Source organism: Myotis brandtii, unplaced genomic scaffold (genome assembly GCF_000412655.1).
Source record: "Myotis brandtii unplaced genomic scaffold, ASM41265v1 scaffold668, whole genome shotgun sequence".
Classification (NCBI taxonomy): Eukaryota; Metazoa; Chordata; class Mammalia; order Chiroptera; family Vespertilionidae; genus Myotis; species Myotis brandtii.
In genome coordinates, this window is record NW_005370597.1 from 1830995 (window position 1) to 1845894 (window position 14900).

The window sequence follows — 14900 nt, forward strand, 5'->3', positions numbered from 1 at the left end:
GGAGTTAGTTGGGACAAAAAGATTCTCCTTTATAAACTGTCTCCAGACAGAGGAGACCGGTGAGCACTTTTTGTGACTTAGACACAGTAAAGCACACACAGTCTCAAATGAAGTTGCATCCTAACACATACAGAGGCATTCAGGATTCATATTTGTAAAAACTAAAAAAGAAAAAAAACCCAAAGAGAAAAGAATGCCTTGCAAGGGACTGATAAACATCAAATTCAACAAGATAGTTACCCCTAGGGGGAGCAAGAGGGGAGAGATCAGGGAGTGGGGCTCCTATTTTATTTGTAGCATTTTAGTTCTTTAAAACATTTGAAATAAATGTGACAAACTATTGAGATGGACAGAGCTGGTAGTTGGGCCAGAGAGATTCAGTATATTATAGTCTACGATTTCCAGTACCTTTGAGATATTGCGTTAAAAAAGCAATCAAAGGATAATCGGTTGGGGTGGGGAAATCAGTATGTCCTTTTGGGTGGCAGGCGGCTGGGTAGGGACAATGGCTGTGTCTGGGATCGGGTGGAGGAGGTGTGGGCAGGCAGACCCAGGCTCCTGAAGCTGTCGGGGGGCATGAAAGGAGGTCCAAGGAGTAAAATCAAGGTACTATCAGAGCTAAAAGCTGGCATCAGGGTTTGTTTCTATGTTCAAGGAAGTGAAAGCACAGAAGAGAGCGCTGACGGTGTGTGTGCAGAGGGTGTGTGCCTGTGAGTCCCATAGGACGTGGCAGGTCCGGGTAGGGGCCCAGCTGGGGTGGCAGGCTCTCCTTTGCCCAGCTGGTCACCAGTCTTGAGGGAGTCTTGCACCCAGCTGGCCTGACTCCCAGCAGGGGCCCCTTGCTTTTCACCAGCCTGTGCTTCCTTTTCCCCTGCACATCCGGAGCTACTTCCCCACCCCCTGCCTGGGAGCTCTGTGGCCTGGGCCCCAGAGAACCTCAGACTCTCAGGGAGGGGTGGGGTATTAGACTTTCCACATTCTTAAAGGGACACGTGTTGGGGTAGACAGTGTGACTGAGAGACTAAAGGAAGTGTGTTTGTCCTGGTCCCCAAATGCCTACCCATAGGAAAAGCCAGGCTGAGGGCTCAGAGTTAAGGGAGGGGCTCCACCCCCAAGGGTCTGCTTCTGATGGTCCAGCTGGGGACAATGAGGCGAGGGAGAAAAAGTTTTTTGAGCCTGTGATGACCTTACCAGCTCTGGGGTTTAGAGTTTGGAGGTTTGCTATCTTCCTGACCCCCCCGCCATAACCCTACACTTAGCAGGGGGGAGACAGAGAGAGGTAGGGGTCATGACCTCCAGCTTTAGGTGGAAGAACTCTGGGACCCTGAAAGAGGTAGAGGTTGGCATGGCATCTCCTCAATCTGTCCAGGAATCCACACTGGGCACTGCCTCCCTTCCAGGCCCTGGAATTTTATCCTGAGACCTGGGGGGATATTATGGATGAGGTATCCCCCTTGCCAAGTTTCTGGGGTTCCTGTCTCCTCTTCCTCTTTCCCTTACCCCCACCCCACCTCTGCCTTCTTGGTGCATAATGGGCACCTAAGATGCTGAACACGATGACTCCCTTTTCCCTGGACTTTAAGAAGCAGTTGATCACTGCCCATTGCCCACGATATGGGACAGCAGCCCATAGTGTGCTAAGATTCCTGGCCAGGACGCAGGCCCTATTTAGGAATTAGGAGATCTGGGAAGAGAGGGAAGTGAGAGGGGACTTGCAGGACCAAACTCTATACGCCAGACTGTAATGAGGCCCCTGTTTGTCCCTTTCTGAACAACTTTGTCTCTGTCTCTGTCTCTCTGTATCTCTCTTCACTGCTTTCTTTTTAACTCTTTTTCTTTTTTTCTTGTATCTTTCTTTCTCCCCATGTTCCCCTCTGTCTGTCCTCTTCTTCGTTTATTCTCTGTTGCTATGTGTATTTATCTCTATGTTTCTGTCTCTCCATGTCTTTATCTCTTTCTTTGTGTCTATTCCTCTTTCTCTCCCCCTGAGGTTCTCTGTCTTTCTCTTTCAGTTCCCTTTGGTTGCCTGTCTCTCATTATTTTGGTCTTTTCCTGTGTGTACATGCCCATGTCACCTCTCTCTGCCCTCCCCTCCTAGGCTGACCGCTATCCCTGGCTTTCTCCAGCTGTGAACGGCTCAGCGGGGCAGGAGACGCAGAGGCAGCTTCCAGAGGTGCTGAGTGGGGCCCGGGAACCACCTCGAGAGGATGGGCTGCCTCTGCTCACTGTGATCATCGCTATCTTTGTCCTGCTGGCAGTCTGTATCGTGGTGGCAGTCCACTGTGGCCCAAGTCTACACCAGGGCCGTGCCACTCTCCCCACAGAGCCACCAGCCCCAAAGCCAGAGGGTGGCATCTACCTCATCCACTGGCGAGTGCTGGGCTCCCAGGACATTCATGGAGACACCCAGCAGGGCCCTCCTGTCTCTGGCTCCTGCCTTGTGCCAGATGGGCCTAGACTCAGCATCGACGAAGTCACATATCTGTAGGAGGAAGACTTTGGAAAGTAGGCCAGACTTGGCTCAGAACAAGAAACTGGACAGAGAATTAGGGCAAAGGCAAACTGGGGCCTGGGTGTCAGATCTTTGGAAGTGCACACATGGACTAAGCTGGAGCTGCCCTCTGGGCAGAATACAGAGAAAGCCTTGATGGGGAAATAAAGAAGCTTGAGGGCCCTGCCCAGACACGTGGTGCTATGAGCATTCCAAGTGCCCAAGGCTGCCCTTACAAAGCTACTCCATCTTCTTCAGGGACCACCAGACCCCTGAACCTCCTTCTCCAAGTCCCTCCCCTTCTCCCACCCCTAATCTCCTCTCCTTTGGGTGTCAAGGTAAGTCTGGCTTGGAAGATTCCACCACCCGCCCCATCCCTGTGCAGGGATGGAAGAGGCTCCTGCAGAGGCTCTGCTGCTCCAGCCCCCAGGTCCTGTGAGGGCCAGCCCAGCAGTACAAGGCAAGGAACCCAGGGCTCTGCCTTCTCTGGGACTTGGGGAAAGGAAGGAAAAGCTGTTGCCCTTCACTGACTGAGGGACATCCCTTTGGCTGTCAGGGCCCAGGACTTGTTAACAACTTTCAAGGCCCTTATAAAGCCCCAAGCACCAATTATAGCTCCCCAATTTGTTTTTGAATGCCCTCCACTATCTTGGGGCAAGACTCTGTCTTGCCTTCCCATGATGCAATGGGGAAAATTTGGGAGTTCTCATTACCTCCTACTTTCTGTGTGCATGGGCCTGTTGAAACCAGCCTAGAATTTACCCCAGGAAATTCTAGGGGTAAATTCCACTGGCGAGTGGAATTTTCCCAAGTGCAGCTGGTAGGAAAACAGGATAGGAAAGGGAGCTTCATGGAGCTTTTATAGAGTCAGAAATGAGTGAGGAGAAGGCCTACAGGGAGAGAGTCATGGAGGTTGGGAAGATGCAAGAGGCCAAGAAGGCAGAACTGAGCCTCCCAGGGGCTCCTTGGAAAGGTACCTCTTTCTCTGGCACCTCTGAGCTTCATTTATGTGCAGTCAGGAAGGGGCAGACAGACATTTATGGAGGAACCTCTGGGTGCTTTACCCTGGAGAACAAGTCAACTCTGGGATTGCCCACAGTGAGACCCCAGCACAGTCAGTAAGGCTGGGAAAGAACAGAAGATAGAGGAACAGAGGTGGAGATTATGTGTACAGAGGACTGGCTTGCCACCTTTGGGCTAATGAGAGGCAGTTATAATGTTAGTAGCTACTCTTTCTTGAAGGCCAGCTATGTGCTTGGCACTGGCTTCCTCCATGGGCCTGCAGATATACCATTCACTCCTCATAACAACCTTGAGAAGAGAGCCATTGTTACTCCCATTTTACAGTTGGGAATATTAAGACATCCAGGTGGACACATGTACTAAGTGGTGGGTCCGGATTTGAACCTGAGGCAGTCTGCACGATGTTGGGGGCTGGAGGGTGGGGAAAGTCATGTTGGGGAGGCCTTTGATTCTGGTCTGGTTTCTAGGTATAGGTGTGATGTTGGAAGATCTTCAGGCCTTGAGGACAGAGTGGCTGGGACAGCTGGGGAGAGGAAGGGACTGTTTCTCCTCACTCTTTTGGCTCTGCCATCCTTAGAGGCAGTCAGTTTCTTCTGGCAAATGTGTGTCTATGTGTGGAGCCTTTCTCCACAGCATGCTGTCCTCAGATATGCATATTGAACAGTTGCAACAAAAACAAAGGTAGGAGGGAGGAAGAAACAATTTCTGGGTGGAATGAATGGAACTGGTAGAAATGGGCCATCTCCCCTCCCAGATGGGGGCACTTTTGCCACCACGATGTTGTTGCAGTGGCTCAGTTCTAACAGCAATAGCAAAAGGTGTGGCAGGTGACTGGCTGTGTTGTGCAAGGTCCCCCATAGAATGTCCCCCCGCCTCACACAAATCCTCTCCCCACTTTATCCCTCATGCAGGCTCTCTCATCAGGGGATGTTTATTCGGTGGCCCCTACTTCTTTGAGCAACCCCTTGCCCAGGGCACAGCTCATGGTATCTGTGTGCTCCCTCAGGCAGCCCCTGGCCCCTCCCTACCCCCCAAACCTCCCACTGGAGACAAGGGCACTGAAAGGGTAGGTGGAGTGGGGGTGCTGCCCAACTCTCTGCCCTCAGCCTGCCTGTGGGTTCTGTCCACATTGAAATGATACCCACCACCCCACTGCCATGGATGAGGAGGGGTGTAAGGAAGCACGTCTGTGCAAGCCGGTTTGGACATTGCAGATAATAAGTGCCAATAGTTTGTATTAATCGAGTCTAGTCGGAGAAAGATGCACACTGAAGTGTGTAATCTGAGGAGTGTTTAAAAGGGGGACCATTTAGAAAAGGCAGGTGTAAGGAAACCAAAAGCAGAGAGTGAGTACTACAGGATGAGCAACAGTAGGGAGCCGATACCGCTGCTAGGCCTGAAGGGGCAAGGAGAGGAAGCAGTTCATGGGACCTGGACAGGGACAGGGTTCCTGAGCTAGTTTGGTCAAGAGATACGGTGAGTTCACAGTGACCTTGACACCGCAGGGGAGTGCTAGGGAAATAAATACTTTAACCTCATTCACCTCCATTCTCCCATTGACCAAACAAACAGAAGCCTAGAGGCAAGGGAGCCTGTTGATGCTATCCCAGGGCAAAAGAAAGCAGAGAAGGGTGAAGAAGTAGGTCCAGAGGATCCAATGGAAGACACCTGGCACATTCCTTAAGTTTACCTGGCAATTAGAGTTTACAAGAAACATCTATGCAGTCATTGTCCTCACAACAACCCTGTGAGGTAGGTAGGGCAATTATTATGATCCCATTTCATAGATGAGGACACTGAGGCTCATGTAAAACAACTTGCCCGAGGTCATAGGACTCATCTTGAGATGTCAAGTCCCCGTGACTTCTTTGAGAGGTCCCCCTGTGGGAAGAAACAGTTTTGCTGGGCATCTAGCCCCTAAAGAAAGCCCTCAGTCCGGAGTCTTGGGGATCGCTGGGGCATCAGGCAAGGTGACCGTGGCCCTCAGAAGATATCCGTGCGGAGTGGGAGAGGCTTATCCATTTCACTGATGAGGAGCTGAGGCTCTTGGTTCAGTGTGGAAGAGTCAGGCACCACCGAAGTCCCCACACTACCCACAGTAACCTCCTCCTTTTCCTCCTGCTGCAGGTGCCTGAGAATCTCCTGTGACAGGGAGAAGCTGCTTTCCTCTTCCGGTTCTGGAATGGGGGTGGAGAAGGTGGTGGGGAGTGGAGTGAGAAACTCACACTTTCCCACTCCAACACACCCCAGGGGATTTGCTGGGCAGATCCTTCAACCCACCTCTCTATGCCCCCTGCCCATCCTAGCCATTGTGGGTAGAGCTTCGTGGAATCCTAGAGCTAGAAATGGCTTTAGAGATGGTGAAATTCCACCCTCTTGCTTTTAGAGATGGTGCTTCGAGAAGGGCAGAGACCTGCCCAAGATCATACAGCAAAGGAGTGGCAGAGCTGAGGTTTCAGCCCCTGTCAGTCTCTTAATTCCTGGCCTGGGGCCTAGGATATTTTGCTTCCTTTGACAGATGAAGTGAGGAGACCCTATAGCCCGCCTCTTCATGCTCCACCTAAGACCCATAGCCAAAGACTTCAGAGCAACCAAGTGTCCCAACCTGGGGAGGTGGACCTCTCTCATGGGAGGAAGGGGCAGGACTTGAATGCCCTGACCACTCGGGAAGGCCCAGGGCATGACGCTTTCATATCTCCTTCTGCCCCCCTGGGAGACCCCTGGGCCCCCTGACTCCTCCTGTCCTCCAGACTGTCAATCCCTTACCCTGGTAGACAATGAAGCGACAGTTGTTCTGACACTCAGGGGCATCTGCCAGGATGTCCTCAAGTGTCCGGCAGAAGAGTTTAGCCTGCTCAAGCCGATCTTGCCGACTGAAGCCAGCTCGGCTATCCTGTGACATGGCAAACAGGGTCTTCAAGGGGGTGGCATACTCCAGAACGCAGGTGCCCACCTGGAGAAAATGGGAGGAAGACCAAACTAAACCAGGGCAGACAGACTCTGGACCCCAGTACCACTGCAAGGACCCCACTCCCTCAGTCTGTATAGATGGAGTCCTGGCATGTGCCGCCCTAATGGGGTTATGCTGTCTGGTTGTCTTTTGCCTCTGGCATCCCACCCCTAAGATCAGGGCCAGGGCTGAGCTAAATTTACCCTTTATGATCCTCCTCCTAGGATCCCAGGGCAAGGCCCACCAAGCTAGGCTGTCAACTGCTCCAGTTTGAAATCAAGTCTGAAGGCTAGGCTCTGGGGTTCAACCGTGGTCTGGGTCTCCCCACCCACCCGTGTGAAATCCATCAGATCTTCTCACAACCTTCATCTAGGGCAGCTTTATGGTCAAAAGCATGGTGCCCTAGCCGGTTTGGCTCAGTGGATAGAGCATTGCTCCGAGCACTGAGAGGCCGTAGGTTCGATTCCAGTCAAGGGCATGTACCTCAGTTGTAGGCTCGATCCCTGGCCCTGGTTGGGGCATTAGGGAGACAACCAATCGATGTTGTCTGTCTGACTCTCCCCTTTCCTTTCACTCTCTTTAAAAAATCAATGGAAAATATACTCGGTTGAGGATTAACAACAACAACAACAACAAAAATAGGTGTTTTTTTAAAAAAAAGCATCGTATACTCAAGTTGAAATTGTCCACTTTCTCCCTGGTTCTCTGAGTCAATTTCGTCATCTGTAGAATACGGGTTGTAACAGTCCCTACCCCATAGGGTGGTGGTGAGGATTCATTGAGGTGGTTAGATAAGCATCTAGAATAGCATCTGGCATGCATAAGTGTTCAGTAAATGTTACTTATTATCCTCATTCAGCGTCGAATCTTGTCCAGCCCTGGGACTCACTGGGGAAACTGAGGCTCAGAGGAGGGCAGTAAATTTTTACCAGTGGTTGGCCAGAGCCCAGAGTTCTGGTGCACTAGGTCTGATCCTCTCCAGCAGGACCCACCTTCCTGCACACTCACCAGCTTCCCGTTCTCCAGAAGCTCATAGATGCTGTTTTTGTAAACCCGGGCCTTGATGCCAGCACGGTCAATGAGTTGCGGGGGCAGCTCATCCAGGAGGCGAATGTTGGGGTCAACCACACTCAGGTCATCAGGCACCCCACAGTCCAATGGGAAGAGGATGTATAGCCGATGGCTTGCTGCGCCTCGTAGGATATTGTTGTGGGACTGATTGTAACTCTGGATCCGGGTCGGAAGCCCTGAGGTAGAGAGGCCCAAGAAGTCATTCCCACTGACCTTGTCTCCCACTGCATCATTGGTCACCCTCAATGTGTACATGCAAAAGAACCGAGGGCCCAGTCCCCTAGTACTGGCCAGGAGGGACAGCACATCCAAGGACCCTTCCCTCCCCTCCATCTACTCCCACCACTGCTTTCTCCCTTCACTTGTTCTTTATCCAGATTTCTGTCAGCCCCACTCCTTCCCACCACAGCTCTCAGGCCTTTGAGAAGCAGGCAGAGGCCTGAAAGGTGACATTGTCAGCACCCGCAGCTGCACTGAGTCAGGCCTCTAGCATGAGCCATTTCCTAGCAGAAGCCCTGGTGTCAAGGGAAGGCAGCAACAAGATATGGGAGGACTCTAGACTTGGCTGGCCAGTCAGAAGAATGAGACATAACATATAGATTCACAGTAGTGTCAAAAGGGCAAGCCCTGGACAGACCTGGATTCATATCCCGTCTCCTCTCACTAAGCTGTGTGACTTGGGATAAGTCACTTTATCTCTCAGAACCACAATTTTCTTATCTTTTAAGCAGGAAGACGATTATCCCTTCCTCATAGGTTGTGAATTAAAAAAGAAAATGCACATGAAAGGCGCACAGCAGTAAATAGTTACTGAAAGAATTCAGAGGAAACCTTGGACACGTCACTTAATATTTCTTCCTCTAAACCAGGCATAACAATAGTCTTCATGCCTAGAGGATTGTTTTGGGAATCAAACGATTTGTTAGACGTGAAAGTACTTTGAAAAATATACCGAGTTGTGGAAACAATGTGTCTTATTGTTTGTGTGTCTTGTAGATCTAGAAATGGGACATAGAGGATGGCCCACCTGGTAGGACCAGCCGCAGGTACCCGATATAAAATGACCATGCCAGCCCATGGGCCACGTTGAAGTTCCTTTGTTCACAGACTGTGGAGATCTCAGCTGGGGCCAGGCCCTGTGGACAGAAGGGTGGGGCAGGGGAGACCTCCATGAAGGACAACTAGAACCCTCCTCTTCCAAGGAGATTTCTCAGCCTGCTGCTGCTTTCTCCCTTTTCTGCCATTGCTGACCCCGCTGTTCCAGGACATAAGTTCAACTCCAAGAACCAACCTCTAAACTAGTCCCACTCCTAGTACTGAACCCAGAGCAGGTCACACTAGCCACAGCCTCCACTTGACCATGCCCTCCACTTCCCACTGTGTCATACCTGGAGGTCCAGGATGATGCTCAGTGCCTCTGAGAGGCCCAGGAGGGGAAGCATCCAAATGAAGGGCGAGCCAGCTTCGTTTGGAAGAGGGTCATAGAAATACCAGGACAGCAGGACCAGGACCCCAAAGCAGATGGGGCTTCCCAGACAGGCCCTCACAGCCCTCCGGTAGCTTCCCTGGTACCTGCAGATGACAGCTCAGCTAGAGAGATTCAAAGAGGGGCAGGGATGGGGGTCAAGGGAGTGAGACATGTGTGCCCGATCACCACGGGTGCTGCATGGAGTCACCTGGAATGGACGTGGCATAGCTCCTCGACCAGACTGCAGACTCGCTTGAACAACAGTCCCAGCTGCAGGGAGGCCAGGTGGAGCAACAGACACTGGAGAATGTGTTTTGGCGACTCCCCCAAGACCCAAAAGGCTGCCAGACAGGCAATCAGCAGGACAGCGGCTGCTATCTTGGCCTTGTGACTCCTGGGCCGAGGGATGGATGGGTGCAAGCTGGAGTGGGGCATCTGTAGGTACCAAGAAATCCATGGCCATGCTCCTCTCACTCTCCTGTTGTTCCAGGATGGAGGCCCTGGCTGGGCAGCTTCCCCCAGCTCTCTCCTCCCCACCCCTCGCCCCACCCCCGTGCCCAGCCATACCCAGGGGCTGCTTTTGGAGACACCTCTGGGGGACAGGCTGGGCATACAGCATCCCAGAGTTCCAGTCCAGGAGGGATTTATTGAAAACAGAACAGGTGGAAAAGTGCATGGATTTATACATACACATCCCATCCAACCCCAGGGAGACTGCGGGGCAGAGAAGAAAGAAGGCAGCAACTCTCCCAGACCCAGACCTATGAGGTGCCACCCACCTCGGGACCCTTGAGGATCCGGGCTTTCCTCTCCCCGGGAAGGATATTAGCCAGAAAGGATCCCCAGGGGCCTCAGCCTTGGAGCTTTGGCTGGGCTGCTCCTGATCCTACCTTCTACCTCCAGACACAGGTTGTTTCTGGGAGACACAGGAAGAGAAGGCTCAGCGCAACAGCTCCCAGTGACTAGGAGCAGCCTCTCCGGTCAGCCTGAAAATGGAAAGTTAAAAGCAATTTGAAGCTTTCTCTACAACACTCCAGCCCTGACATCTCAGACTATAGCTCAAAGTTACAGTGGAGAGGAGGGTATTTCCCGCCCCGGGGAGGAGGGAAGAGCCCTCCCCGAAAGGCCCTAATGAGTCACACCCAGTCCTGGCATGTGTGTGGTTCAGGAAGCTTGTGAAGGCTCCCATTCCTGCAGTTTGCTACCCCAAAGTCAAGGGTGTTCAGAAATTCTCTCACACTCCCCTGAACCACAACCTGAACACCAGATTCCCCTTAAGCCCCCACAATTAAACAAACTCTACCAATACTTACACGGGACTCCACACACCCGGCCTGAGACAGCACACACTGACTACACCATGCTCCCTGCCAGATCGCTTATATTCTGATTTCTGGATGAGATCCTCTTTTTCTGAAGACGGTGATATGGAGGAGGGAGGGGGGGGGGCGGAAACGAACAGTTGTTTCCTGTAATAACAGCCTTTCAGAGTAAAGGGCTTGGTAGGAGCAGAAAGCCAGCAGGGGAGTGTAGGGTTTGGGCTCTTCACAGGAAGTGGCACGCCTGAGACTTCTCAGAAAGAATATGGTGGTTCCAGCCAAAAAAAAGGCAGCCTCATAGATAATAATAATATATTATGGCAAGTGTTATGTATATTTACTAGAATTCACTTAATCCAGTCAGCCACCCTGTCAGATAGGTATAATACCATTCCCATTTTATAGATGGGTAATCTGAGGCTTAGTGAGGTGAATTAACGTTTCCCAGGCCCCACAGACAGTAAATGAGGGGGTTGGGGGGACTGGAAGTCAGGTGGGTTGCTCCAAAAGGCTCCTTGCTCTGTGCCTTGATTTCCTGGGAAAAGCGGAAAGTGCCAGGATCCTGTTTCATGCTTACATGGAGTAGGGATGTCTCTGGCCACTTCCTGGCAACCTGATGAGCTGAGTTGACTTGAGGATGGGCAGGTGGTCCGGAGAGTGGGATTGGGGTGCCACCCACGGAGCAGCAGCAATTCATTTCTGCCCAGGTCAGAAGGTCCTTGCCTTGACCCTCCCCCACATCACAACCAGACTCATGAGGACACAACACATTCATAGATGCCTGTGGCCTCCCAGGAGCAACGAAACTTCCTGAAAACTCTCTTGGTTTTGAAAAGAGAGTTTCATCATTTCCTAAGAATGGAGGTAATTCCCTACATAGTCTCTCCCCTAAAATTGGCTCACAAAGGGGCCCACTAACATGGACAAGGTGTCAGCTGTTTCAAAACCAAAGGAAGTCGACCTTGCCCAAGAGCAGGCCTGAGCAGAGTCCTGCAGGCGTGCGCCCCGAGGCCCAGCTGTGTCAAGCAGCCTCAGGCCTCCAGGATCCTGCTCTGCTGCTGTCTAGCACCAACTCCCCTGGGTGGCACCACTGCTGCCAACTCTGCTGCTCCACACTGGTCGTCATTTCCTCTGAAACCTGCTTTTTCTTCAAAACCTGTTCTTTCCTTTCTCCTAGAGCAGTGGTTCTCAACCTCCCTAATGCTGCGACCCTTTAATACAGTTCCTCATGGTGTGGTGACCCCCAACCATAAAATTATTTTCGCTGCTACTTCATAACTGTAATTTTGCTACTGTTATGAATCGTAATGTAAATATCTGATATGCAGGATGTATTTTCATTGTTACAAATTGAACATAATTAAAGCATAGTGATTAATCACAAAAATAATATGTAATTATATATGTGTTTTCCGATGGTCTTAGGCGACCCCTGTGAAAGGGTTGTTCGACCCCCAAAGGGGTCGCGACCCACAGGTTGAGAACCGCTGTCCTAGAGGAAGTTCCTTTATTTTATAGGCCAGGTTGTCACTATGCTTCGGAAGGAGCAGTGAGGGGAGGTGGGGAAGATATTGGTGTAGAACATTGTGGAAGAGCAGCACATATAAAGGCCCTGAGGTTGTGAGAAGGAGCTTGGCCTGTGGAGGAACAGAGAAATGGGTGGTATGGCTGCGGCATGTAAGCATGTTGGGGGCCCGTATGATTTTCATAGGGCTACTGTAACAAAGTACCATAAATGTGGTGGCTTTAAGCAATAGAAATTTATTCTCTCATAGTTCTGGAGGCCAGAAGTCTGAAATCCAGGTGTTGGCAGGGGCATGCTTCCTCGGAAGCCTCTATGTGAGGCTCTCTCCTTGCCTCTTCCAGCTTCTGGTAGCCCCAGGCGTTCCTTGGTTTGCAGACACAGTACTTCAGTCTCTGCCTCCACCACAGGATGTTCTCCAACTCTGTCTTCACGTGGTGTTTCTTCTTATCAGCATATCAGTCATATTGGATTAGGGCCTACCTTAATGACTTCATCTCAACCCGATTACATCTGCAAGGACACTATTTCCAAATAAGGTCACATTCAAAGGTGCTGGGTGTTAGGATGTCAACATATCTTTTTAAGGGACACAATTCAACCCATGACAGGTTCCGTGGTGTAAGAAGGGGTCCCGAGGGTGGGTCAGAGCCCCACTCTGTGACCAGTGCCTCAGATCCTGGAGAGCATCAAGACAGTTGCATGCATGGGATTGTCCTCAACACGCAGACAGACCAGCTCTTCCAGGCAGCTGAGGAGGAAGCTAAGGGCCACAGAGGGAAGTTAGGTCCAAGTCCCATACTGCCCTGCTCACATGCTGCTGAGTAGCACTGCATGGTAGTTGGTTCTTCCCTCCAGACACCTGGAAGTGCTGGTCTGGGTCAACTCTCATTTCTGTATCTGGCCCAATCACAGCTTCCATCCTCATCCTCAGGGTGCCTTGGGGAGAGGACTAAACCTCTAAGCACTTGTTCAGCAGATGCTGGGCCTGGGACAGATTGTGTGTGAGGTAGGGAGGCCTGTGGCCTCCAAGGAGCCACCCTTTTGCCTACACAACCTCTTTCATGTTTAAAGGTTCCTGAAATTAATGTGCAAAGGTCCCTGAAATCTGCTAGGACAAGGGACATTGGGGGAATTTTAATATCATTGACCATGGTTCACCTAAGATCCAATATGGCCTCTGTCTCTTCTAGCATGGTTTACCTACGATCCAATTGGACCTTAGCCCAGTTATTTAGCTTCTTTGAGCCTCAGTTTCCCCATACCTCAAATAGGGATGGTAATAACTTTTATCTCAGAAGATTGTCATGAGGATGGAAAGAAATAATGTCACTGTAGACCTGACTTCTTGTAAATGCTCAGTAACTGCTAACGCTAATCACCACCACCACACCCATCATCATCATCACCTTTAACAATCACTCCTGGATTTGCTAGCCCCTGTCACTTTGACCTCTACCATGGGCTTCAGTCACCTTTGCAGCAGACTCAGATATTTGATGTCTCATCCATCAGTGGCTCTGAGTCTGACCCTAGCCACCTCCTTGTGATAATTTCATTGCACCATCATGGAGTCAACTAGTGTGTCCTGGTCTTTCCTGGACAGGATGATAACTTAGTAGATGTGATAGAGAAAAGGGTCTTCATGATGCACGGCTGGGGGTGAAGAAGCACATCTGGCTTAGCTACTATATCTTCAGGGAGTAAATAATAAACCCACCTACTCCTGGAAAGAGATATTCAGCAGGGTGGAGAGATCTACAGTTGTTTTTTGTTTGTTTTGGGTAATAGCTTTATTGAGATATAAATCACATACCATACAACTCACTTATTTAAAATGCACAATTAATTGGTTTTTAGTAAATTTACACAGTTGTGCACTATCACCACTATCAACTTTAGAACATTTTCATTACCCCCAAAAGAAACCCTGTAGCCATCACATCTCAACCACCCTTACTCACCCCACCCCCAAGCAACCACCAATCTACTTTCTTTTTCTATAGATATGCCTATTCTGGACATTCATATAAATGGAATCATACACTATGTGATGTGTCTGTCTTCTTATCATATTACTAGGGGCCCAGTCCACAAATTCGTGCACCTTGAAAGGAACTGTGGCCTGTGAGGCTGTGGTGGGCCTCACAGGGGTGGTTCTTGGCCCATCCTCCACACCCCCGCCCGACCCCTCCCGCTGCAGCCCCCGGTCCCCTCTCTGGTGGCAGCCCTGCTTCCGCTGCCACCACTCCTATGCGCTGACAGCCCCGGCCCTGCTCACACCTGCTGATGGTGTGGGGTGATTGGGGCCAGTGCCAGCAGCAGTGCGAGCGCTGGGTGGGACTGTGGTGTGTGGGAGCAAAGAATTCTCAGTAGCCCTAACCGGTTTGGCTCAGTGGATAGAGTGTCGGACTGCAGACTCAAGGGTCCCAGGTTCGATTCCGGTCAAGGGCATGTACCTTGGTTGCGGGCACATTCCCAGTAGGGAGTGTGCAGGAGGCAGCTGATTGATGTTTCTCTCTCATCGATGTTTCTAACTCTCTATCCCTCTTCGTTCCTCTCTGTAAAAAATCAATAAAATATATTTAAAAAAAAAAAGAATTCTCAGTAACCACCAGAGGCTCACCCCGATGACAGCACCCAGCGCCCCTACTTATCTTCTCCACCATCTCGCCACGCCAACGCCTGCCATGTTCCATGCATGCCCCCTGGTGGTCAGCGCACATCATAGCAACCGGTTGTTCTGTTGTTCTGCTGCTTGGTCTATTTGCATATTAGCCTTTTATTATATAGAATTATGACAAAATGACAGTACGTGGTGAGCAACCTCAAAAATAATAATGTAGCACTAGATTTACTGACAAATAAAGACATTTATAGTATACTAGAGGCCCAGTGCATGAAATTTATGCACTGGTAGGGTCCCTAGCAGCTGCCCACTGGATACTCCCTCCCTTCCCCCAGCTGGCCCGCCCCCTGGTCAAACTCCCAAATGAACTCTGGGTTGAGAGAACATTTGCATACTACGCTTTTATTATATAGGACTAGAGGCCCGG

General features: G+C 50.8%; 1 protein-coding gene across 3 annotated transcripts; it reads right to left on the bottom strand.

Moving 5' to 3' along the window:
• Nucleotides 1–5167: 5167 nt before the first annotated feature.
• Nucleotides 5168–10435, bottom strand: TMEM173 (transmembrane protein 173). Of its 3 annotated transcripts, XM_014529136.1 has the most exons (9): nucleotides 10317–10435; nucleotides 9894–9989; nucleotides 9571–9607; nucleotides 9212–9438; nucleotides 8924–9107; nucleotides 8563–8671; nucleotides 7473–7711; nucleotides 6281–6467; nucleotides 5168–5691 (listed from the first exon to the last, which is right to left on the bottom strand). In XM_014529136.1, the coding sequence occupies exons 4-9, from the start codon at nucleotides 9436–9438 to the stop codon at nucleotides 5498–5500; spliced, it is 1140 nt and encodes a 379-aa protein (XP_014384622.1). In that variant the 5' UTR covers nucleotides 9571–9607; nucleotides 9894–9989; nucleotides 10317–10435; the 3' UTR covers nucleotides 5168–5497. The 3 variants fall into 3 exon arrangements, with proteins under 3 accessions (XP_014384622.1, XP_014384621.1, XP_005881105.1); XM_014529135.1 differs by lacking the exon at nucleotides 9571–9607 and having other exon boundaries at nucleotides 9783–9989; XM_005881043.2 differs by lacking the exon at nucleotides 9571–9607 and having other exon boundaries at nucleotides 10317–10434.
• Nucleotides 10436–14900: the final 4465 nt, after the last annotated feature.